The 25,309-nt window shown below is 38.9% G+C and overlaps 5 protein-coding genes across 7 annotated transcripts; 4 read left to right on the top strand and 1 right to left on the bottom strand.

The window, feature by feature from the left end:
* Nucleotides 1–555: 555 nt before the first annotated feature.
* kel (Kell metallo-endopeptidase (Kell blood group)) lies at nucleotides 556–6,544 on the top strand. The gene is made up of 18 exons (XM_053326513.1): nucleotides 556–685; nucleotides 1,799–2,114; nucleotides 2,201–2,497; nucleotides 2,647–2,768; nucleotides 2,950–3,099; nucleotides 3,187–3,258; nucleotides 3,359–3,547; nucleotides 3,637–3,797; nucleotides 3,896–3,998; nucleotides 4,082–4,177; nucleotides 4,278–4,364; nucleotides 4,447–4,524; nucleotides 5,274–5,380; nucleotides 5,491–5,580; nucleotides 5,668–5,735; nucleotides 5,856–6,016; nucleotides 6,108–6,197; nucleotides 6,289–6,544. Exons 1-18 carry the CDS (start codon nucleotides 650–652, stop codon nucleotides 6,433–6,435), a joined length of 2,370 nt encoding a protein of 789 aa, XP_053182488.1. The 5' UTR covers nucleotides 556–649; the 3' UTR covers nucleotides 6,436–6,544.
* A 476-nt stretch (nucleotides 6,545–7,020) lies between these two features.
* Nucleotides 7,021–9,769, top strand: LOC128366276 (histone H1-like). Its single transcript, XM_053326960.1, has 4 exons — nucleotides 7,021–7,261; nucleotides 8,071–8,363; nucleotides 8,567–8,864; nucleotides 9,756–9,769. The coding sequence occupies exons 1-4, from the start codon at nucleotides 7,021–7,023 to the stop codon at nucleotides 9,767–9,769; spliced, it is 846 nt and encodes a 281-aa protein (XP_053182935.1).
* Nucleotides 9,492–12,922, bottom strand: emg1 (EMG1 N1-specific pseudouridine methyltransferase). The gene is made up of 5 exons (XM_053326485.1): nucleotides 12,755–12,922; nucleotides 11,212–11,313; nucleotides 10,336–10,477; nucleotides 9,990–10,198; nucleotides 9,492–9,905 (listed from the first exon to the last, which is right to left on the bottom strand). The coding sequence occupies exons 1-5, from the start codon at nucleotides 12,902–12,904 to the stop codon at nucleotides 9,792–9,794; spliced, it is 717 nt and encodes a 238-aa protein (XP_053182460.1). The 5' UTR covers nucleotides 12,905–12,922; the 3' UTR covers nucleotides 9,492–9,791.
* A 1,111-nt stretch (nucleotides 12,923–14,033) lies between these two features.
* On the top strand, nucleotides 14,034–20,725 carry nop2 (NOP2 nucleolar protein homolog (yeast)). 2 transcript variants are annotated; one of them, XM_053326416.1, is made up of 16 exons: nucleotides 14,034–14,145; nucleotides 15,149–15,276; nucleotides 15,402–15,444; nucleotides 15,523–15,578; nucleotides 15,963–16,276; nucleotides 16,401–16,626; nucleotides 16,722–16,921; nucleotides 17,136–17,225; nucleotides 17,843–17,930; nucleotides 18,211–18,351; nucleotides 18,457–18,596; nucleotides 18,696–18,785; nucleotides 18,893–19,015; nucleotides 19,520–19,617; nucleotides 19,708–19,844; nucleotides 19,942–20,725. In XM_053326416.1, exons 2-16 carry the CDS (start codon nucleotides 15,171–15,173, stop codon nucleotides 20,388–20,390), a joined length of 2,301 nt encoding a protein of 766 aa, XP_053182391.1. In that variant the 5' UTR covers nucleotides 14,034–14,145; nucleotides 15,149–15,170; the 3' UTR covers nucleotides 20,391–20,725. The 2 variants fall into 2 exon arrangements, with proteins under 2 accessions (XP_053182391.1, XP_053182392.1); XM_053326417.1 differs by having other exon boundaries at nucleotides 14,054–14,084.
* Nucleotides 20,726–21,490: 765 nt separating this feature from the next.
* ing4 (inhibitor of growth family, member 4) lies at nucleotides 21,491–25,194 on the top strand. Of its 2 annotated transcripts, none has more exons than XM_053326480.1 (8): nucleotides 21,491–21,531; nucleotides 22,173–22,244; nucleotides 22,518–22,684; nucleotides 22,819–22,933; nucleotides 23,052–23,163; nucleotides 23,292–23,436; nucleotides 24,256–24,317; nucleotides 24,449–25,194. In XM_053326480.1, the coding sequence occupies exons 1-8, from the start codon at nucleotides 21,495–21,497 to the stop codon at nucleotides 24,486–24,488; spliced, it is 750 nt and encodes a 249-aa protein (XP_053182455.1). In that variant the 5' UTR covers nucleotides 21,491–21,494; the 3' UTR covers nucleotides 24,489–25,194. The 2 variants fall into 2 exon arrangements, with proteins under 2 accessions (XP_053182455.1, XP_053182454.1); XM_053326479.1 differs by having other exon boundaries at nucleotides 23,031–23,163.
* The last annotated feature ends 115 nt before the right edge of the window (nucleotides 25,195–25,309 follow it).

Genomic DNA, 25,309 nt, shown 5'->3' with positions numbered 1-25,309 from the left:
TGTTAGTAGCATACTATAAGTAGCCACTGAGTGTAAAGAGTTTTATATTACAGTTTGTCATATTTGTTTGTGCCACCATGTTCTCTCTGGTCTGCCTCCATGTGACATCCATGAAACGTGCTTCCCCCCAGACACTCAATGACGTGCTACACTGTTAGACAACCTCCAGGACACCAAACTGCTCTATCAGTTGTTGCCAGCCATGAGTTGCACTGATAATGACGACAGCGGACATGTGTGCGTATGAATTTAAGAGTGTTTACTTTCCAGGAAAGGTTTGCCCTCATTTAGTGCTACGTAACAATGTATAAGCAAAAACAATTTGTTGGCCTTAACTAACCAGCTTCAACCACCTGTGAATCCATAGACAGGTGGGATTTAGAGAGTCTTCATGTTGTGTTTTTCCTCAATTCACAAATCCCAAAACATCACCCAATACATGTCCCGCAGTAAAAACTGGACTGGGGTCTGGAAAGGAGAGTAAGTTTTTTTTATCAGCGTCAGATGAGGAGACAAGTGAGTGATGAAAAGAGATAGAGAGCTGAGATGACAGCTGTTTGACGGAGAAGGAGGAGGCAACACGTGCAAGCGTCAAATGTAAAAGACAGAGGATGCAACACACTGGAGAGAAACAGAGCAAGACGTCCATATGTTAAGAATGAGTGAAACTCCAATAGAACTTGAGGTAGGACTTCACAAAAACAAAAAAGCTGACCATGTTGTTATGAAGCTATGTTTACTGTGTTCACATGGCAATGAGGTTACTGTGAATGTTTTAGTTGCTGGAGGTTGGTGCAGAGCCGTCAATGCTCCTTGAAAATGATATAATTCAAGTTATGTGGTTTTAAAGTAATTTGAGTGAAATCTGCAGTTTGTGCACAACATGCTGCAGTTTGTGCACAACATGCTGCAAACTGTGTTGGATGCCAAAGTACAAACTGATCATTTTTAGTCAGCATTTTCCAGGTAATGGTAAAAACTTTTAAATTAAGACAAAACATGCACAGACAAGCAGCTTATCAGCATCAATTAACATTTGATTTGTTTCACTTTAAAGTTATATTTGATCACATTATCAGTAAACATATGTCAGTATATATTTAAGCAGTTTAACCTAGTGTCATGTTTGCTTTAATAGAACTGAAAACATTAATATTTGTATCATTTAACAGCTCTTGGTAATGTTTGATCATTACAGTTTAATTTCAGAAACTGAATTGAAGCATTAAAGCATTGTATAGTGACTTCAGCTGTAACTGCTGATTAGATGTGGATGAGAAGAGAGTTTTGGGATGTCAGAAATCACTGTTGAGCCTCTAGTTGAAAGGTTCATGATAATAATATAATAATAATAGCTTGATGTCTTCTATTCACTCATTGTTTTATTTTATTTAGTTTAGAAAGTTATTCATCTATATCAGTGTGGCCTGGATCCCTCACGAGGTTGTTAAATAACAAAATCACAGATTTGTTAAATAGTTTTTCTTTGTTTTTGTGTTGTGAAATATTTTTACCCCTTTGGGACTCTAAAATCTATTCAAATGACACTCTCTTAAAGGAGAACTTCACCCTTTGATTTATAAGCTTACAGCTCATACATACTGAAAATATACAGCTTGTGACAAGGGATCGTGAGTGTACATTTCTTGGATATAGAGCATAACAAGTCAAGAAGAAACAGTAGGATACATCGTACTAACATCTGCACCAGTGAACATTAGTGAAGCAAACACTTAAAAAGTACATTAGTTATCACAATTGATCTTCTTAAACTCTGGTTTTACTTATTCACTTCCAGCCTCAGCTATCAGTCCAACCATTGTCACAGCCAGAACCTGAGAGGGGGCTTCAGCCTCCACTTCTGTCTCAGCTGCCAGTCCCCACCCAAGGTCCTTCAGAGGCCCAGCAACAAGCCCAGCCCCAGCCTGAGCTTCAGCAACTAGAGTTAGAGTCTAACACTGAGCAGCAGCTTGGTAACGGAGCAAATTCACTCTGGATAAAACGACAAAGGCTGCTCTCTCTCCTCTTTTTGCTGTTCTGCTTGTGTGCTGCCAGTCTGGGACTAATTTACTACATGCATCACCAAAGTGGGAGTTACCACCAGGAAGGTGCCGGTAGGACGTTAGAGAAATACAACAACATGCACAATAAATTCAGATGTTGCCATTTTGTCTAACTCCTATCTCTCTCCTCCCTACAGTGACATGTCTCTCCTCAGCCTGTCAAAGGGCCTCAGTCCGTCTCTCCATGTCTGCTGATCCCTTCACACAGCCCTGTGACTACTTCTTGTTCTCGTGTGGATCTGACAGACTTTCAGTAGACAATGGGGGGAGACAAAGAGGGCATGGTATCCCTGGACATCCACAGTACCAGAGGGAAAATACTATGTGGTCAAAGAGGAGAAGACAAAGTGAGGAGAGAGAAGACAGAGGACAGAGAGAGGGGAAAATACTGGACAGAAAAACTGTACTGCTGCAGTATCTCAGTGAGATTCTGGGTAGGAGTCTGCTGACACATTTGATTAAAAATGGTCTCTAATATATATCAAAGTGCATTGTATTGCTTTATCCAGTCACATTGGTGTATTACAAAGTACGTCACTTCACTGTATGATATCATCTGTGTTTCCCTGTATGTATTTGTCAGAATCCAATGACACGACAACTAATTTGGCAGTGCAGAAGGCCAAAGTATTCTACCATTCCTGTTTGGACACCAAATCCATAGAGGATGCTGGAGCAGAGCCCTTCCTCAAACTCATCCAGAAAGTGAGATAATTACATAAAATGTAGGCTATGAGCTGATAAATCCCCAAAGAATTTTTTTTAAATTAACAACTACAACTTGATATGTTTGTCGCTTATTGTCTCACATAGGAGATGTGACCCTCACATTATTTGTTTCTTATCATCGTCATTGTCTTCCTCACCTCTCTCTATTTATATGCAGCTGGGAGGTTGGGCAGTATCAGGCCAGTTTAATCAGAACGATTTCAACGCCACCTTGAGCCTGCTAATGAGAGACTACGCCACCTTTCCATTCTTCAACCTCTATGTTGGCAAAGACCCAAATGATGGGACGGCCAAAAGATACATACAGGCCAGTATCAATTAAGATCATTTAAATTCTGCCATGGTAAAGCAGGGCTTTGTTCTGTTCCATTAACTTAAGACTCTTTGTCAACAGATTGATCAGCCAGACCTGTTGATCCCGATTGAGTGGAACAACAGGACAGAGAAGTCTCGATCAAACGCTCAGGTTGATGAATGACCCAATCCTCTATTGATTCAAGAAATATATATGAATTCTGTTATTTCATTCCACTAATGCATTCTCCTGTCATCCTCTTTTCATATAGATGCTATTTCCATTCTTGGAATCATGCCAGAAGTACGTGGCGCTGCTGGGAGCCCCTCAAAACACCAGAATGATCCATGTGGGGATGTTCATCTCTCTGTCGTCTGAGCTTGCTGTGGCCTCTTCACCTCTGCCCTATCGCCTGTCAAAAGGACAGCTCCATCAGCGCATGACCATCAAAGAGCTACAGGTACACGAAGGGGAAGCGGCCACTACACACGTACTGTGTTTGAAACCATTGTAATTATTCATGTTTATGTAATGTGTGTGTGCCCACAGAGTCAGTCCCCTGCCATTGATTGGTTGCGTTGTCTTCAGGCTGCTTTCCATCCGCTCCACCTCACTGAAGATGATCACGTCCTTCTGCATAATTTACCCTACATTGTGCAAATGTCCCGTATCATCAACAAATGGCTGAACAGGCCTAATCTGGGCACCAGGTACTGTAAGTGACAAAGAACGACCAACAATCAAACATGAATAGACCTTTTCTTTTTGTGGTTTCTGACTCTTTGCTGCCCGCTTTGATCCCACTCAGTGATCCCCTTCATACTTTCATGGTCCTAAATCTGCTGCACACCCTGATACCAGCCATGGATTCCAGGTTTTCTGAAATCAAGGCTATGGGTAACTCTGAAGAGGTGAGGAAACAAAACAAACAATATTCTCTGAATAAATGTGACCAATGAGTTGGTTTGTTTTAGTCAAATCTTTCATGTTCCAGGAACCTCCTCGTTGGAAACACTGTGTGTTGGAAACTGAGAGAGGATTTGACACAGTTCTCACACACCTTCTTAGAGACAGGACAGAACACAGAGAGGTGAGGAGGCATCAGGGGGATTTGGGACAGTATAAATCCAGTGGAGATTATATTAATAAGGCTGATATGAAGTATACTGAAGACTTTTTTTGTTCAACAGGCAGAGAAGATTATTCAGAATATTTTTTCCTCCCTCAAACCCACATTACATGAACTCAGTTGGGCAGATCAAAAGTCTATGAAAAAGGTAATATGCAGCAAGGATCGTTATTTCACTTCTCTCTTTGAAACCACATTTTGATACCAATTATGTTCCTCTCTCTCTCCAGGCTGAGTCTCTAATTCCAAGACTTTGGGCTACGAAAAAGATCACTGACAAAGCCGAGCTGGAGCTACTTTTTTCTAAGGTACATCACTGATCCCCAATGGCTCTAATAGACTAGGTGTAATGAAAATATTAAGCTCTTAGTTTGAGATTGTCCCTGGTGAAGCTCAGTAAAGCCACAAAGATTAGTCAGTTAATCGATCAGTCAATCCTCAGAAAATTAATTGGCAACTGTTTTAATAATCAGTTGTTTCAGTAATTTGTCAAGCAAAATGCCAAATGTTTGATGGCCCCAAGATTTGCGGTCTTTTCTTTTCACTTATGACAGTTAAACAAAAAACAAAAAGAAGCAATTTTAAGACATCAATGTGGCCTCTGGGGAATTGTGGATGCCCTTTTTTCATTATTTTTCAACATTTTAGAGACTTTAAATTGGCTAACCAAGAAAACTAAGATTTATTGATAATGAAAATAATCATTAGTTCCAGCCCTAAAGCCAAGTGATTAAACATTTTTCCATGAGAAGGTTTAAATCTACCAACCTAAGTTAAACCCCCTTAACAATAGAGCTTATCTGTCTTATGCATTTAATAAAATTGGAGCGAAATCTAGGTTAACATTGTGGTTTTACAATTTTTGACCACCAATTCAAACCTCTCTTTAATTTATCACTACCTCACTGCTCAATGAGAGTATCGAAATAGTTAATGTGATTATGAATGAGAAGCACTTAATAATGTAAACCTAGGAGTACACCTGTTTTATATTTGTAACTTCTGAGAGCAGTTACAGCTGGAAACACCACTCACTCCTAAACCTGTACAATTTCAGGTGTCAGTCAGCGCACATACTTTCTTCTCCAACTACGTCCAGCTACTGTCTATGAGGCAAAAGAGACGGAATAAACTCTTGACTGAGGAGGATGAAGCAGTTGACATGTAAGTGTCTGCTTTAAATCTTAAAGTTACAGAATATAGATTCCTGAGCATGCATTCATATATTTGTGTATATTTGCATGTCTAATATTATACATTTTTATTCCTTTTAGTCTGTCTATCACACCATTTCGCCGCAGTGATGAGCTCATCTTTCCATTGGGAATGTTTGCCCCCCCTCTCTTCCATCCTACCTATCCCAGGTAAAGCATAGCATGCAGTGGTAATAGTTTTTTCATATTGTACTAATTATTGACCATTATAGTAAATACTTTCCTTCTTTTAAACAGAGCCATGAATTATGGTGTAATAGGTTTCCTCATTGCCAAAGATATCCTCCACCTGCTCCTGCCTGATGGTAAGAGAAGCTCACATATGTCAAATTTAAATATTTAGATTTCTATGTAAAACTGTCTTCCCTGCTCTGTCTATAGAGTGTTTACTGTCATATCATATCGGTGTCTCTGTTGTGTTGTAGTTTATGCTCATAGTGAGTCGGTGCATGCTGTGGGGGAATGCGTGTGGGCTCACTACCTCACTGTGACAGAGAAAGCAGGCACAGGTGGAGCGTTTTCTCTCTCAGCAGCGCAGCAGCAGGAGGTGTGGGTGCAGTATTCAGCACTCAAGATAGCATTGCAGGTGAGAAGCCATTTTCAGGCTTGTGTGTGTGTGTGTGTGTGAAGGACAAAACATTACACTCATCCACATTTTGTCCACCTTTACTCCTCAGGCTTATCACCAGAGTCTATTGAACAACCCAAGTGACACGTCCATCTCAGGAATCTCACACACTCGTTTGTTTCTCACATCTTTTTCTCAGGTACTGTACTTGTTATTCTCTTTCAATTTTGTGTTGATCACATTTCCTCCCTATGTCTGATCCCATGTTTCAATGTATCCTCCCCCCACAGGTTAACTGTGACTCTGATACATACCATGAATTCATGCCCTTGGAGCCGTCCTTCTTGATCACAGCCATTTGTGCCAAATCTCACCTGTGTCCGACAAGCCTAGAGTGCCCTAATAAAACCCAGCAGGATTTATTACAAAAATGCTGAATACGCAACCAGCAGGATGGTTTTTGTTTCTGATGTTCTGGTTTGTCTTACAAAATATCCTTAGTGCTGTAGAAATGAAGTAAGTACACTGTGTATATTGGCATGTTAAAAAAATAAACATTTATAGAAAGACTACCTACAGTTGGCTATGTACAAGGCAAGAACCTGATTGTGTATTAGCCTCATTATTATTAAGATGTGTTTGCATGTTCCATTAATTGCACAAGATGTTTTGTGTTAGATCTAATTTTATTGTATTATTTATATTAAATAAACAGCATTGGAAATAGCTTTTCCCCCACATTTCATTTTGTAAACTGTCATGATAAATGTTGATGAGTTTAAGCTGAGCTCTTAATTAAGGTAGGCCTATAGTTTCCCATAATGTTCTAGTATGATAGTGTCTCCTAGGTGATGAACACAATCCAGCCTGCGGTTACCTAGCAACGTATTAATTGTTATTGTTCTAAATGTACACAGCTACCATCATAAAAACAGGCATATGTGTATGTCAAACTTTCCAACAATCAGCTGGAGAGTTTTCATATTTCTGTTTGAAATATGAAATAGGCTACCAACAAAAAAATGAGGAGAGAAGGATCAGAAATAATAGCTTCAACCTGGGGAGCACTGGAACATGCTAACATCGGCGTTAAAGCACGAGAAAATGAACCTTTAACGCTGATAAAACTAATAGGTAGACCTAGTAAAACTCCAGCTGGGAAAGGCCTGGGAAAAGCAGGAGCTAAACGCTTGGGCCGACTACTGAAACGAGCCATCCAGCCGCAGGAGGAGTCCACCGGAGAGAGAAACGATGCTCTGCCAAGTAAGTAACTCAACCACTGAGTCCATGTTAACATGCTGCATACTCCACAGCCTACTAATTCATGTCTTATCTCTAAAACTTCCCATGTACACATTCAGTCGTCTGGAGATTTTTAGAAAGATATATTGATAACTGATATTTTTTAAATTAAGAAAATACACTAAGTTAAGAATTCTCATTCATTTAGACCTTATTCTTGCTAATGTTGAGCTAATCATTTTTGGCGAAGCTTAAAACAAAAAATAATTTCATATAAAACACTGACAGCAAGATTTCTGAATTAATTACTATGAGATACTTGTATATTACTTGTGTATTTCCATTGAATGCTACTTTATACTTAGACACAGACAGCCCCCCCAACCCACATTTCAGAGGGAAACATTTTCAGATTAAGGTTTGACACAACAAGCTTTTTAAATACAATTTATTGATGAAGATGAAGTCAGTGGTTTCTAACCTTTTCGGCTTTTGGCCTTTTTTTTTTTTTTTTTTTTTTACAAAAAGCAGTGTAGTCGGGTCACATTTCCTCTCACATTAATCATCAGAATAGTCTTATAAATGACCCATTGTGTAAAATTTTATTAAATTTGGAAACTCCTCTCAAGGTTGTCAAAGGCTACTCAAAAGGTAGCTACAGCCCTAGTTAATAAATACAATGAAATGAGATAACTAGATGCATTATATCTTATCACAAAGGCCACTTAGGTCCTTGGAGCTAATATATTGATTCTTTATTCATATATAATCTGTCTGGTTTAGTTTATTTATTTTGTGACAAACTCATATTGTCTCTGCTGACCTTCCAGAGACTCCTGTTCGCCTCTTCAAGTATCAGATTCAAAATGAGACTGAGAACGCACCCAAGACAAACACCGAGCCGCTGGCATCGCCTCACGTCTCCAAGCTCATCCTCAGTGTGGTTTCCCAGTGCAAACACAGAGGTGGCATCTCCATGGCAGAGCTCAAGCAGACGCTGGCTGCTGGAGGCTACAATGTCACCAAGAACAACAGGCGGGTTAACGTGGCGACCAAAAGGCTAGTCAACAACGAGACACTTGTAAGAACTACAAGAAATGCAACATTCAGCCTCAACAATAAGGTAAAAAGTCTTGGCCTACATAATTTGGTAAAATGTAAATGCTGCACGTTTGCCTGTAAATTTGGATTAACAGGAAATACACTCAGTGGCATACAGCAAGGCAGATAATTGTATGTCATATAAACAGTATATTGTGTGTGTTCAAAAGTAAGTGGAACATACTTGAAAGTAATTTCCAATGTATTATTTCTTACATAATTCAGAAAGTGGTTGACACAACACACATAAGGACAAGTCTGAGGAAATCTCCACAACCAAAAGAAGACCTGAAACAGAGCACCACAGCCAGCAAACCCCCCAAAGGAGCAGTAACGTCACACAGACCAGCCAGAAAGACTCCCAGAGCAGCAGTCAAATCCAGAAAACCAAACGTCAAGAGTCGCAAACCAGCTGCCAAATCGCCAAAAGGCAAGACCCGTAAACCAGCACCCAAATCACAAAAACCAAAAGGAAAGACTCGCAAACCAGCAGCCAAGTCACAAAAACCCAAAGGAAAGACTCGTAAACCAGCAGCCAAGTCACAAAAACCAAAAGGAAAGACTCACAAACCAGCAGCCAAATCACAAAAACCAAAAGGAAAGACTCACAAACCGGCAGCCAGATCACAAAAACCCAAAGGAAAGACTCGCAAACCAGCAGCCATATCATACAGATTAAGAAGCAAGACACTCAAAGCAAGGAGAAAATCAGTAAAGCCAGCAGGGAGGAAATGCAGACCTGTAAATAACCGAACAGCACAAGTTCGAAGATCACCAAGGAGGCCTCAAAGGACTCGGAGTCGTGGACAAAAGCAAAACTATTATCGATATAAATATTCCCACAGAAGACAACAACGAAGACGGAGGTTTTCTAAAATGAGATTAAGATCAAGACCACAGCAGCGCAGGGCGGCCAGGAGAAGATCTTACTATTAGAAGTTGTTTGTTTTTGTAGTTTGGAGTAATTTATGGAGAATAGTAATAAACCATCAACCTGAAACTGAATTTTCTTATGATACTTATTTTTATTTTATGCTCAAGTTGCAAGTTCTCAGGTACTTTATTACCATGCATTATATTTTTTCTACTGCCATTTCCTTCTATTTACTCTTTCTGGTCTAGATGAAAACACACGACTCATGTTTTAATTATACATTTTAATGTAACTGGATTTATTAATAATTTTAACAACAGTATTTATTCATAATACAAAATATATGTAGGTGGTGCAACTGGTACAAAAACCCTCTGGATGTATATTCCACATGGTGGCCAAACGTCGTCATACTTATACACACATATATAACAGGATACATGTCTGCTGTCCATGTAACATCACTTCTGACGTTTGGTCTCCATCATAACCATTCCTAGTCCACCCAAAAACGTCCACGTGGTCTTCTTTCTCTGCCAGGTCAGGATCAGTAGTTCTGTAGTACTGATTTGTTTGTCACACGACACCCCACACCTCTTCAAACGCAGAGCACATTTTGGCACAGGTCAGTGCGGCAGAGAGGGGGTAGTTACTGATGGACACGGTCTTCTCTGTGTAGTCTACGTTCACCTGATAAAAGACACAGCCGGATCAGTAAAAACAGATTATCTGATATTTAACTTAAAACAGAGACCATTTAGAGCCGTTTCTCACCGCTCCGTGTGCGAACGCTCCAATCACCACCGCAGCCGGACCCTCAGGCACCACGGTCCGAGGGCAGACCGCTTCTTCTCCGGCAGAGAAGGAGGTGGCGATGCGGGGGCAGCCAGGAGGAAGGTGGTCAGACACTGGGTTTTTAATCATTCTCAGAAGCTTTTGAGGACCATCGGCCGCCCTGACGCTCAGCTTGTGCAGCAGCTGAACTAAGATAAGAGAGGACAAAGGTGAAAGGTTTACAGCAGCACCGGAAACCACAACACCATTTTTAACATACACAAAGATCAACTCAACATGAATGTAGCGTAACACACACAGAAAGCTTTTAACATTGGTCATTTACCCATAAGGCCACAGAAGCGGGGGAAGGTTCTTGGGATGCGTGTCTGTGGGTTGATCTCTATTAAGGCATTTTTCTCTGTGTGGATGTAAACCTGCAGCAGGCCTGCCCTGTTCAACGGGCTGTCCATCAACATGAGCAGACACTAGTGGAAAGAAACAACATCTTTTATACATACATTCACTTTCAAGCTTTCATTATATAAAAGGTTAAACATCCCCATTTTAAGACAGGCAAGTGTTAAAAAAAGGAAAATGTTACGAAAAACAAATCAGAAAAGTTTAAATCATTTTTTCCATCATCGTCGTATCACTAATCATGTTCTCATTCTCTAGCACACAGCCCCCTCCCCATGCATACATTGAATAATATTGGTACACGCCGTTGGCCAATCAGCAACTGAGCAGGCTAGTAATGTGCTACATGAAACAAACATCCCTCAGGATAACGGAGCTCTGTCAAATAGAGGAATCAGTGGAGCGTGTAATTTCTCACTGCCATAAATACTCCAGAGAAGGAGAAACATTAGAGAGGACGCTCGGAGTGGAAGAGATGAGTCTAAAAATGTATTTGCCATCGCCTTAAGGAGTCTACTCCATTATTTGAAAGAAACTGTGCCGATCAATAGAATTTAGCATTCATTTTTGTTGACAGTCTGTGTCCATCTGTTTCATTCACTTGAATTAAGATTAAACATGACAGTTAACTTTAATGTTTGTTGTTATTTCATAACCACAAATAAATAAAACAACTTGGACAACTTTTCTATTTTTGCCCAGTACCCAGCCCTACTTCCTGCACTGCTGTAACATGCCAATTTTCCCTCAAGGGATCAATAAAGTCTATCGTATCTTATCTTATCCTGAAATGAGTGATTACCTGATGTGTGATATCTGGTCTAATGTGTCCTGGATTTCTTCCACTTTTAATGATTATATTTTTGTGTTGGTCGCAGTTCAACAGCTCGAAGGTTTTGCCGACCTGGAATAATAGAAGAAGAAAAACAAGCACAGAACATATATTGATGTGGTTGTAATTAAGATAAAACACAGTGAAAAAAAAAGTAGCAGCGTAAGGGTGAAAGAGATCAAATAAAATGACTACATGGGTAAAAGCAAATAGTACACCAGCTAGAGAACAATCAGTAAATTCAGAAAATGAAATCACTTCACTGTAATATAGCCTTTAAAACCAGGAAAAAGACACTTATGCCATATCATGATATTACAATAACTAAAATCTAAGATGATATCTAGTCTACTATCAATCTATAATATAGATACAGCTGCAATCAACATTATTCAACCCCCACTGCAAATGAGGTTTATTGGCAAAATGTACAAACTAGCAGCTGTTTGCAATAAACAAATCAAACAAGAACTATTTTAATAGCCCAAAACAACTCATATTACAAGTGGTTTCTCCAAATTCAACACAAAATACCACTTTTAATGACTACTGCAGTCTCTGAATTATTCAACCCCCTCATGACAAGCATCTTTAGTACTTAGTAGAACTAGAGCATCCTTTTGCTGTTATGACCTGCTGCAAACGTGATGCATAGCCACACACCAGCCTCTGGCAGCGTTCCTGAGGGATCTTAGCCCTTCCTCATGGGCAAAGGCCTTCACTTCACTAATATTCTCGGGTTTGCGCAACTGCAACCTTTTTCAAATCCCACCAGAGATTTTCAATGAGGTTCAAGTCAGACGACTGTGATGGCCACTCTAGTATCTTCCAGGACTTCTTCTGAAACCAAGCCTTGGTGGACTTTGAGGTATGCTTGGGATCATTGTCCTGTTGGAAGGTGACATTTTCTCCCAGGATTACCTGATACTTGATTGAATCCATCTTGCCCTCCCAACTAATGAAGCCCTTGATATGTTGCATCAGTGTGCTTTAGACCACATCTGATTTGCAAATGTGTGCTCTTAAGAGGATTTCTATTCGGGGGGGGGGGGGGGGGGGGGGTGTTTTTGAGATTGCAGTTGTCATAGAAAGTAGGATTTAGTGTTGAATTTGGATAAAATCCTTGTAATATTAGTTTTATTTAACTAGTTCTTGTGTAATTTGTTTAATGCAAACACCTGAAAAAAATTTAATTTTGCCAATAAACCTAAAATGCAATCAATCTTTATCAGTCAACCAATCTTTATTTGTATAGCGCCAAATCACAACAGAGTTATCTCAAGGCACTTTCCACATAGAGCAGTTTCTAAACCAAACTGTTCAGGTTTTAACTTTAAAGAGACCCAACATTCCCACATGAGCAACAGTGGCAAGAAAACATGGGGGTTAAATAATTTTTGATTGCAACTGTATAGCCCAGCCCTGTTTGTATTCATGTATAAAAGTTTAATGATGTGATGGATTAGATGAAGCTCCATCACAACAACACAGAGACACAACGCTGCAGGTTTACCTTCACTGTTTCTAACGATGCTCCCTCCAGAATAACCACCAGCCGCCTCTCCGCCATACGGTCGTGTAGGCTGCGGAGGTGTTTGGCAGGTTTGGGTTCATATTCGTCCAAATGTTCAAGACCACGTTTGTTCACGTTAGGAGCTGCCATGATGTTACTTCTTCTGCCGGACCGTCGCAGAAAGTAAGCGTCACTGGAAGATTTTTTTTCTCCCCTCCTTTAAAAAAAAAAGAGCTTTATTAACAGCACAGTACTATTACAAGACATAAAGATAAAATACACAAACAGAAATAAAAGTGTTTAATCTAAAAGACACATATTACAGAAATTACCAAGCTTTTTTGTTTTCCAATGTATTGAATTTTATGTATATAAATTGTGACATACTGTGTAAACTGGTTGGTTTTCAGCTAGGCTGGATTAATACTGCCAGGGGCCCTTGGGCTCATGCTACAATTTTTACATTATTCCGATTTAATAACCCGACTGTCAGGTGGAAACCATGTTTTGGACATATTTGTTTATTTCTTACAGCGACCATAATTATCAACATCAAGAGCAGAACAATAACAAAAGTATGCACATTTTTTTTTCTCTCCCATCATTGAGGGCCCCTTTCTACTCTTCCACCAATGGTTTTCAGATACTTTGCAGACAGAAAGAAATCTGACTTTGTGAATATGTTGTTCTTTTACCCAGAGACAAATAAATGTCAATGTTGTTAGTCTCTACATTTAAAAATAAGACCGTATGTTCTGTAATAGGGACCAAGACCTTACAATTCTCCCAGATTAATAAGGAAACTTGACTCAAAAAGTTAGTTGAATGAGTACAGACATCAAATAAATGAGAAAATGATTCATCTCCTCTTCATTAAGCTGAATACATTAGTGAGTGCTGAAGTAACATCTGGATATTTGTAACGCTTGTTGTCTATTAATATAAAACAAATGTATTTTCTAAACCTTCTCCCAACACTGCTAGCAAGTGTGTGTCTGTGAATACCAATTGTTTCCTTTAAACTCATACACAAACTCTACCCTGTAAAACATGTTCTTAAAAGACTAAAGAGTGATTTTAATGTATTTATTTTGGCTACTATACTGTCAGATTGTGGCAAGAGATTTCTACGCTGATTAATGTTACCTTTATGGCTGATTTTCTTTATTGTATAAACCTGTAATTTTTAGGTTTTTGAGTTACAATGAAAGTTCAATTCATAGTAATGTAACCATTGTTCTTCTATGCTCTCAATAAAGTAAAAAAAGGTCCCTACGTCACTCATGTGCGCCGGATGTTCTTCTACAACGTGTTGAAGGAAAATTCACGTGTGCGTATTTTAAGCTGCGTTTTACTATCAGAAGTTGGATCAACTAATAACAGATTTGTCTGTGAGTATATGAAGAAACTCTGCTAGGTCTCACTCGTTGTTTGTAGACCGATTGGTTTGTCTAACTAGTTAATATCAATAACCGAGGTGCTTATTGTTGGCTGCGCTGCCAGCGGGGTAAGGTTTGTTTAACTCATAATGTCATAACGCTTCTCTCTGTCACTAGTAAACGGTAATAATACTCATATTATGATTTCACATATTGGTGTCTCCGACAATGTATTCCTGAATTCATTTTAAATACCTAAAAGTATTGTAAGTATCGGGTGGGTAGTTTGAGTGAAATGAAGGATGTTTTCTCTTCTGATATGGCCATGCTGGCGGTCTTATAGTATTTACGATAACTCTGAATATGTTTTACTATCCACTTCTTTTAACACAGAATTTATGCTTGAAGAATACATTCACAATATTATTTCACCTGAAGACGGAGTGCCATAGTTTTTTCCTTTGCTGTGTGCACTGTTTAAGCACAGATGGACAGAAGCCTGTGCTACAAACTCTTTGATTAACCGACTAGGTACACCTGCAATGAGAACCAGACCTAGACTTATACATAAAGTAAGAAACAACTGGAAGTAGGGTTACATAGTACATAAGAAATATCACAAGCAATAGAGAAGAAGTGTAACAATCAACAAAGTACAATGGTGATTTTGTACCAGGCAGTGATGATATTACCAAAAGTTGTTAATTTTCAAACCAGAGCAGATGGGAGGGGACATTCAGCCTGATGAGTGGGATTTTTGAATTATTTTGTTATTAACTTCAGTTGAGTACAACATGAGTTAACTCTAAAGTAGTAATAAGGTATATGTATTCATGCAAGTCTTGCGTATCACTCAGTCTTCTCTACTATGGTGTCCTCTAGCTGTCTACTTGTAAAAGAATAAGTCCCATTACAACAGAACATTGTCTGAAGACAGGAACAATTATGGCTTTTGCTCTAACACACTAACATTTTCATTTTAAACAACCTGTCCTTGTTTCCTTTTTCTTCTCAGAGTGCTCTTGTAGCTGAGAGTCATGGGTCGGAAGTTGGATCCCACCACCAAGGTGAAGAGAGGCCCCGGGAAGAAAACCAAGAAGCAGCAAGGGGCAGAGACTGAGTTGGTCAAGTTTCTAACTGATGGTAATTATGGTGCCATATATCTTGCTTTTCAATGTGCTGACTGTGAGAATGTGTACCGTAGAACGTTACAATTACATAAAATCATTGTTGCTGGTTTATTAATGTGTTTTTTTATCTGTTTGCAGAGGATACTGGACCAAAACGTCTGTCAAGTCGAGGCAGGAAAAGGTAAGATGATGACAGCTCACATTACATGAAATGATACTCACTGTTTCCAAGTTGCTCATTCATTTTGTTATTTTCCAGAGCTGCAAAGAGAGTCCAAAAAGTGGAAGCGCCTGCCAAGGAGAAGCCCAAGAAAGGTAACTACACCAGTGTTAGTGATTGAGGTTATGATGTTATCTGTATACAAAAGACATTCTTTATGCTACTAAAGGAAATGTACAATGTTTAGCTTGCAATTAATTTCATCGTGTCAGAAAGTGAATGAATGACATTGAAAAAACACGGATGTAATTTGACAGATTTCTTTAAACCACATATTTTTAAAGGATTGTCTGATTAACTGTAAGCAGAATATAATGTGATGCATCTGCAGTGATGAAGCAACAGTATAACAGGAAGCTGTGATAAATTAGATTATAGATCTCCCATCATTTCTGGTGTTTCAGGAGTCCTTGATCTCATCCGAATCACAGAATTGATGGTATTTATTTATTAATCTTTTTTTTTTTTTTTTTTTTAAGGATTCACTGATGAGAACAATAAATGGTTGACACCAGCAAAGAGGAAGCGCAAAATCAATGAACCTGAGAATGAGGATGACAGCGATGAGATCTGGGAGCAAGAAGAAGATGAGGAAGAGGAGCAGCAGCAGAAGAAAGGTGGAAAAGACCAAGGAAAGAAGGAAGGAAAGAAGGCTGCAAAATTGAAAGAAGTGGAGGAGGAGGATGAAGAGGAAGATGATGATGATGACGATGAAGAAATGGTTGATGACTACGGTACACTTGATGATGGCAGTGGCGAAGAAGGAGCTGAGGAGGAAAGTGATGGAGAGGAGGTGTGTGAAATGGCTCTGGGTTGTTCCTGATGTTAAAAATACAGTTTTTAGTAGAATTTAACGACTTTCTGGGGGGGGCAACTAATCACCTCAGATCTTGTTCCCTGTTCTGTTTCTCATTTAGCTTCTTCCCATTGAGCGTGCAGCCAAGAAAGCGAAAAAGCTGAAGGAAACCATGGGTCTAGGGAGTGACGACGACGATGATGATGATGATGATGATGATGATGATGATGACGACAATGATGAAGATAAATCAGATGCTGACATGGATGAGGAAGACACAGTTCAAGCCAACATAGATGAAATGGATAAATTCAGACTACCTGGGGCAGAGGAGAGTGAGAAGGAAAGTGAGTGACTTCTAATTATATTCCTGTTACTTTAAAAACAGTACATTTAACCGTCCTACAAACTAAATCTTTTCCTTATCTGCATTTTTTTTAAGGTGTACTGCCACTAGACCTGAAGTCAATCTATCAAAGAATAAAGGACAACATTGACGTCCTTTGTAATTTCTCAACAAAAAGAGAGGAGGGGAAAGAGAGAGCCGAGTACATTTCTCTCCTGAAGAAGGATCTCTGCACCTATTACAGCTATAACAACTTCCTCATCGAGAAGTTAATGGACCTCTTCCCTCTGTCAGAGGTGTGTGGTAGCAAAGGACGCTACATCCTCATTACTGAAACGTTCATGTTCATGTCGTCGTAAATATTCAGTATGTACACAATTATATGAGTTTGTAGTCGTGCCTGTTGTCCTATGAGGAGACTGGATAAGTATATGTATATGAGGTTGAGATTGTGTGTCGGGTTAAATGAGTATGAGGTGTTCATGTTCATGTCTTCTTTTTTGTTAAAAGTTGGTTGATTTCCTGGAGGCCAATGAAGTTCACAGACCTGTCACAATCCGGACCAACACGCTGAAAACAAGGAGGCGGGACCTTGCACAGGTAACTTCTAGGAGTGGAAGATATCAATTAAATGACCAATTACAATATTTTCAAGTGTCACAATTCACAGAAACGTTTACAGTAATAGTCAGTTTACAGAAAAACGTCTTTCAAAGTTGATCTGTTTTAATTTCTCAAAGTGTAACCAGGCACTTCAAATGACAGGAATACATGAGTCAAATATGCCTTGATGTGCAGATCTTGAATCTTGAATTGTTTTGGCACACCTTAGGGTTCATCTTCCTTTTCTTAAACATGTTCATCATGTGAGCCAGCACCTCTGGTTCTCAGCTGGTTCATCATTGATATGTTTGTCTGGAGCTGTATTGTCTTAAATCATATTAAATACATAGATTAAAATTGATATATGATATGTGAGGGGACTTTAAAAAATCTACTGATGTCGTCACAAAACTGATTTGAAGTGACCTAGAGTTGTAAATATTAACCACAGCTAGTATATCTGTTTGTTTAATCCAGAATGTAGTTTAGATTATTTTGTTAGTGTAGTAACCACCATGAACACAGAGACTCATCAGACCTGACTAGAAATAACCATAATCTGCTCTCAGGTGCTCATATACTGACCACTGGTCTTTGTGTATTTCCTTGTTTAGGCCTTAATCAACAGAGGAGTTAACCTTGATCCACTGGGAAAATGGTCCAAAGTGGGTTTGGTCATCTACGACTCCTCAGTGCCCATAGGTAAGACTGTCAGCCATTTAAATGGAGCCATTAAGGGTCTTTATTGGAGAATATGATCGATTGTAGCTACAAGTATTAATATTAGACAGGGATTTTGTTGACTGTGTATTTTATTGTACCACCATCTGATAATAACTAAATGAAGATGATTGTTTTTATGTTATTGATGCATTTGAGAAAACAATCTACACTCATTCATCCATAAATATTCAGTGTACATGGATATATGCTGAGGTTGAGAAAATGTCATTAGTTTAATTCCCATCATATTCTATAACAGGTGCCACTCCAGAGTATCTGGCTGGTCAGTACATGCTGCAAGGAGCCTCCAGTTTCCTGCCAGTCATGGCGCTCTCACCACAGGAGGGAGAGCTTGTGTTGGACATGAGCTCAGCTCCAGGAGGCAAGACCACCTATATTGGTAAGATGTACTGCAGTTTGTAATTGAATTGGTAAATGTATATGTTTCTCAGGTGGAAATAAAATGTGTTGAACAGTATAATAAATTAGAATGTTTCACCCTTAGCTCAGCTGATGAGAAACACAGGGGTGATCGTGGCCAACGACGCCAACGCTGACAGATTGAAGAGTGTAGTGGGCAACATCCATCGTCTGGGCGTCACCAACACAGTGGTTTGCAACTACGATGGCAGGCAGTTCCCAAAGGTAATGTACATTTATGTGCTTACTAGCAATGTATCTACGGTTTAGATTTATTTTAGAGAAGTTTATAGTTTACTGAACTGTTGCAAATGTCCCTTACAGGTGATGGGAGGGTTTGATAGAGTGCTGCTTGATGCTCCGTGCTCAGGCACAGGAGTCATCGCTAAAGACCCTGCTGTGAAGACCAGTAAGGTAAAACATCATTCACTGTTTCCAAGTATACACTCATACAGACACTTGCATTTGGTTTTTAAGTGTTTTAATACTGTTTTGCTGTGGTCCCTTTTATTTCCTGACAGGATGAGGCCGACATCCTGCGCTCTGCCCATTTGCAGAAAGAGTTGATTCTGTCTGCCATCGACTCTGTCAATGCTGAATCCCCTACAGGAGGATATCTGATCTACTGCACATGTTCAATAATGGTATGTCTACTCTATATGCACATTAGAGACTGATACATTATCAGCAGATATTGGTCTATCACAGATATATCAGTACAGGTGTAGATGTTGAGCAATATGTGCCTTTTTAAAGTTAAAGAGGCAGCATTTTATATATGTATGATCATTTTAAGTTTAACATGTACACATACAATTATTTTTCTGTTTTATTTATTTATAGTTATTATAATTATTAAATTATTGTTTAACTGTGAAATATCATACCTCTGTTACAAATCTGTTGTGTTTGATAATCACATTTGAGGGATCAGTGCAAAGAATGTGCTAGTAAGTATATATTCTGTATGTATAAGATTATTGGACTATACATCGTTCCTTCACTCCCTGATATCTGTGTCGGCTCCAAAAATCCAGTATCAGTCGCGTGTGAATGCGCATAGTTCATATAACACACACAACACGGTATTAGTGTCAATGGTCAGCATTATTGAGCAGAACATGTTTGTTATTCATGTGTTCTTGTAGGTGGAGGAGAATGAATGGGTGGTGGACTACGCTTTAAAGAAAAGGAATGTGAAGTTAGTTCCCACTGGACTTGATTTTGGCAAGGAAGGCTTCACCAGGTAAATAAGATATCTGTGTTAACCTCTCAGTCGTTATTAGTTATTGAAAGACAAGCTCTCTGACTGTCAAATGCACATTTTCTCATTTAGGTTCAAAGAACGTAGATTCCATCCAACTCTCAAACTCTCACGGCGGTTTTACCCTCATTCTCACAATATGGACGGGTTCTTTGTGGCCAAGCTGAAGAAGTTCTCCAATGTAGTTCCAACTGCACCCACAGGCAAAGGTAACATTTTTATTCTTATCGCTGCACGTTGACTTTCAGCATTGTTCTTACCCTGTTTATTGTGAACTCATCCTCTGTCTGTCTTCTACTAATTTAGAAGAAGAGAACACAGAGGCTCCCGAGGCAACGGTAGTTACAGATTCTCCTGATGAGAAACCATCTGAAAGCGACAAGACCAAGAAGACCGTCCCCGGCAAGGCAGGCAAGGCAGGCAAGTCAAAGGAAAAAGCCCAAGCCAACGGAACAGCAGCCAAGAAAACAGCAAACATCCAGCCCAAAGGCAAAAAGGACTCACCTGCTGGACCCAAAAAAGCAAAGATCGCCAAGATGGATGGAGAGACTGTGAAGGGGTCAGGAGCCAAGAAACCCACAGCGAAGGCAGCTGATGAGACCAAAACATCAAAAGCTGACAAAAAGGAAGGGAGCAGATTTGAGAAAAAGCAGGCCAATAAGAGAAAATCACCCATGAAAGCAAGTAATAGAATCGGCAAGAATAAATTCCAAAAGTTGAAGCACATGCTGCAGAAACAAACTGGTGGAGAATGATCAGATGTACAGTGTGTTCAGATGTACTAGATGATGTAAGAGCTTCCTTACAGAGCGACTTCAGCCCAGACTTACTGTTCAGCTAACGAGTATTGAGGTGTGTGTGTGCTCTGATGAGAAATCCTACTGTATTAGTCAGTCAAGTATGATTGTAACAGGACTGTGTACAGATGAATTTGACTGGTACAGTAAACTCTACTCTTGATATTGTTGGGTTATCCATTTTTTTATTTGTATTACAGAATATTCATTATGTATGTCTGTTGATTTAAATGCAGGGTGGGACAACCTCTGTAAATCTGAGACATAATAAATCTTTTAAGGTCATTTTCTCATCACTTGTTCAATTCATCATTCATCAGTGGAAAGTTTTTCTTTTTTTTTAGGTACATCTAGATAATCTAGTTGTGTGATGGTTAAAGCTAAATGTTAATGCCACTTTTAGCATCTAATAACTGACTTGACCATCCCTAATTACATTTGGACAATTCTGGTTTCAGATATCTACAACTGCCACTCAAGGAGTTCTTTTTAAACACATAAAAAGATATATTTGATTGAAATTGTAACTAGTCTGAACTACATTGAAGGTGGTGTCAATTTGAGAGACGAGAGAAAGAAAGATGTCTCTTACTTCACTGTACAGTCCACTCAGCGTGTGTGCACTGGAGGCTTCAAGTTTCCATATATGAGCCAGGATTGGCTTCAAAACTAGTCAGGATGTCACAAATCATGCTTGTACACCCACCCTTTAAAAAAAATCAGTTAGCACAGATAAACTTTCCATTCTCAGCAGATGAATGTGAAAACAGTCTTCTAGTCTTAACTCTCTGAACATGCATCATTCTGCACAGTGAAGCTCAAACATCCAGCTGTTGAAACAGTAAGAGGGGGATTAAAGTGACTGAAAATACATTAAAAGTGTATTTAATGTGCATCCTTTTCAATCTGTAAAGTCAGATCGCTAGTATTGATGTAATGTAAGAGTTTTGTACAGTTTACAGATGCATACTATTCTTCCATTAGTGTTGTCAGGCTGTGTGGAGACAACCAATCAGATGCTTCCGCTTCTCACCGGAAGCTGTGTTGTTTACATTTTCCAAGATGGCGGCGGGGATGTATTTGGAGCATTATCTGGACAGTAAGCTATATATCACACTTTTAAAAATGTTAAAAAGGGTTTCAAACCACTTAGACATTTGACACTTGGGTTTCATTGTGTAATAAAGCCTCTCGCCACCCTGTTGGCGCCACAGAGGGTTTTAACCTCGTCCTGGCGCGTAGCGGGATCCGGCTCAGTCTATTTGCTGGAATAACGAAGATAATTATGCTGTTTGACATCGTATTGCACACACATTAACCGAGTTAACGTAGTTGTATTTCACGCATTAAGCGAGGTCATTTTCATGTTTCCTCTTTTAACTGATTTGCCCGTTTTAATTATAATATTTTGTGAATTGTAGCTTAATGGCAGACAGAGAGAAAAAAAATGAGCTAACAGCTAGTGAGATGTCCTGCTTGTTTTACTGTATCTTACTTGACTCAGTTTACTTTCTTTTTACTGGTTTAATCTCTTATATTCTCAAAAGCCCTTCCTGTTACGGATGTAGCAAATTATCACCCACTATAAACACTAAAGTCGGTTAGCTGTTCTCAGTTTGTCTATGTGCACTGTTTCTGTCCCTATCAAATAAACCTTAAATACATCTAATTACTATGATCACATGTTGGTTTCAGTGAAATTAAAAACTGTTTGTTGTCCCCCTTCCTTCACCACACCAGGCATAGAAAACCTGCCTTTCGAGTTGCAGAGAAACTTCAACTTGATGAGGGATCTAGATCAACGCACAGAGGGTGAGAAGAACAATGAACTGTGAAAGAAAGTGTGAAAAAACAAGCGGTCTGCAGCAGCTGTGTTATGTAGTGCTTATCCAGGTTGAAGCAAACCTATAGAAACATAAATACTAAGAATGCCAAAGCAAGAAAACAAACATATTTCTCTCATCTGATCTTCTTTATATTTCAGAACTAACTACTGTACAGATCAACATTTTATCACACTGTTAATGATGATTGAATTGTCAAAATGTTGTTTTAGAGATTTTTACTTCATGTCTGTCTTTTCAGATCTAAAAGGACAGATAGACTCCCTGGCTAAAGAGTACACAGCCAACGCCCGAACTCTTTCCTCTGAGCAAAAGCTGTCTATACTGAGGCAAATCCAACAGTCATACAGCAAATGTAAGGAGTTTGGAGATGATAAGGTGCAACTGGCCATGCAGACCTATGAGATGGTTAGTATCAGACACACTGATTTACATCTGTATAAATATATATATATATGTTTTAAATAACTAGTTACAGGCCTGAATAATCGTGGCGTATACATTACATTCAGTCTGCTGAACTTCCATTTTCCTTTCTGCAGGTTGACAAACACATCAGACGTCTTGACACAGACCTGGCCCGATTTGAAGCTGACTTGAAGGAAAAGCAGATCGAGAGCACAGATTATGATTCCACCTCCAGTAAGGGAAAGAAAGGTGTGTTTCCACTATATTACTATCATATTTCACTTTCAATTTTTTGTACTGATGACTTTCCTGACAGATAAATAAAAAACTTATTTAACACTTACAGTAAGTGTCTGTGTAACTCCAGCTGACTCCAGACAGAAGGAAAAAAAGTCGGCTAAAACAAGGTCTAAAGTGAAGAGCTCAGATGAAGACGGCAGTCCCAAGAGTGCACAGAAGAAAGTCAAACTCCTTCAGCCGTATGTTTTATATCTACTTTCCTGGTTTTGGTGAACGTGTGTTTGTAGTTAATATGTTATTTAGTATTACAATTTAATTTTATAAATCGTACTCACATATTTACAATGTCTTTTTTGTCAATCTTCAGAGGAGAGTTCAACAGCCCTTCTTCCAACTTTGGGAATGTGCACCCATCTGATGTGCTGGACATGCCAGTGGACCCCAATGAACCCACCTACTGTCTGTGTCATCAGGTGTCGTACGGCGAGATGATCGGCTGTGACAATACCGATGTGAGTTTTGTTTCACGGCCTCTTTTGGCTTCAGGAGATTTTCCTACATTTTTGGCGTGTTTCTGTCCAAACAACTTGTGATTTTATTTAAGTGTGTATTTATTTAAATAACAATACCATTTAAAAACAAACAATGAACTCATCCTACTTAGAAATGTTGTGTGTGTATCCAAGCCTGATATATTTTTTCCTCTGTGCTGTAGGCCTCTGTTGTCAAAAAATGATTTAAAACTCATCAGTGAGCCACACTGCTGCACTGGATGACATGTTCCTTCGTCCCTGAAGACAGGGACTACCGTAGATTGGTTAGAAACAGCTCCAAACAGTAAAAGTAGCGGTGGCCTCTTTTTGACAGGAAAATACTTTACAGAGTGAAAACACTGTTTTAGTCTTTGGAGCTGTTTCTAAACAAACTCAAGTAGCGACGCTCTTCAGTAACAAGGAACATGTCCCCTTGTACAACGGTGTGGCTCATTAACACATTTTTGGACAACGAAGGTTTACAGCACTGAGGAATATGATAGATCAGGGTTTTGATCCACATACAATACTTGTAAGTCAGGATCAATTGATTGTTGGTTTGTTGACAATAAGAAAAACAGAAAATCACCAACCTAATCTTTAAACAACTAAATATATCAATGTAAGTATCACAAAAGTCATGACAATGTACATTTATATAAAAACTGGAATTAATGTTATTCACTACTCATACGTGATGTCTCTCCTTGAAAGGACTGATTTAGTTTTTGATTGTGTGTTTTGAACACTAGTTTTCTGTAAGTTTACCATTTGCAACCTTTTCTGTTTTCTCTCCAGTGCTCCATTGAGTGGTTCCATTTTGCATGTGTGGGCCTGACAACCAAACCCAGAGGCAAATGGTAAGAAACTCAGTTACTGAAATGGAGACTGTAATTTACTGTCTGATTTTCAATGTGTGCAATGAAATTATTACTCAAGTCAAGTCAATCATCTAACAGTTTATGTTTCATTTTTTATTAATGCAATGCAGGTATTGTCCACGATGCTCTCAAGACAGAAAGAGAAAATAAAAACACTCGGTTAATGTGGACGATGATCAGATGAAAAATTAGAAGAATATTTCTTCATTAGTTACTAGAACTTTTTGTTTCTCATCTTCCTTACAATTTGGTGCTTTTGTTATTTTTGGTTTACTTTGGTTTACCTTGCCTTGGTCTGATGGAGTGTGTGTGTGAAGGAGCCAAGTAGTTACAAATGTATTTAAATATTGTTTTGTTTACGGTTAACAATAATTTCAATTTTTTTTTTCCTGTTACATTCTGGTGCTCTCATTGTGACTTCTTTTTTATATTTTGTTTTATGAGTGAACAATAAAACACTACAACTGTCCCTAATGATTTAACAATTCAAGTTTCCATGATACTCTATACTGTATTCACATGTACTTCTCCAAAACATTAGTATTTTTTCTGAAAACGGTTTTGCCATTGGTAATTCTTTGCTTTGTTGTATAGTTAGTTTCTTTTGCGTAGCCTTGGGACGCTAGTTTAATTTTCAAATATAACAAGGGCAAAAGAATATGAAGACAAATGCTGCATCCTGCCAGTATTAGTCATCTGTGGTAGTGAGTTAAATCATTTCATTTTAACATTTGATTGAGTGCTGTATAGGCAGTAAGACATTTTGTGAAAAGTATTGTCATTTCTGTAGCTGAAACATTGGTACAAGGGAGAAGGGGTGATTGTGTTGTCAATCATTTGAATACAGCTACTACCTCAAAAAAACATGCTTGTGTGGTCCTTTGTCTCTAGTTTGTTTTGCATAATGAAACTTGAAGTTTGTCCTAAAATATTAGTCAGGTATCCATATAAACACTGACAGAGGTTTTTCT

Source organism: Scomber japonicus, chromosome 10, assembly GCF_027409825.1.
Source record: "Scomber japonicus isolate fScoJap1 chromosome 10, fScoJap1.pri, whole genome shotgun sequence".
Taxonomy (NCBI): Eukaryota; Metazoa; Chordata; class Actinopteri; order Scombriformes; family Scombridae; genus Scomber; species Scomber japonicus.
This window is presented reverse-complemented; position numbering and strand designations above follow the sequence as displayed.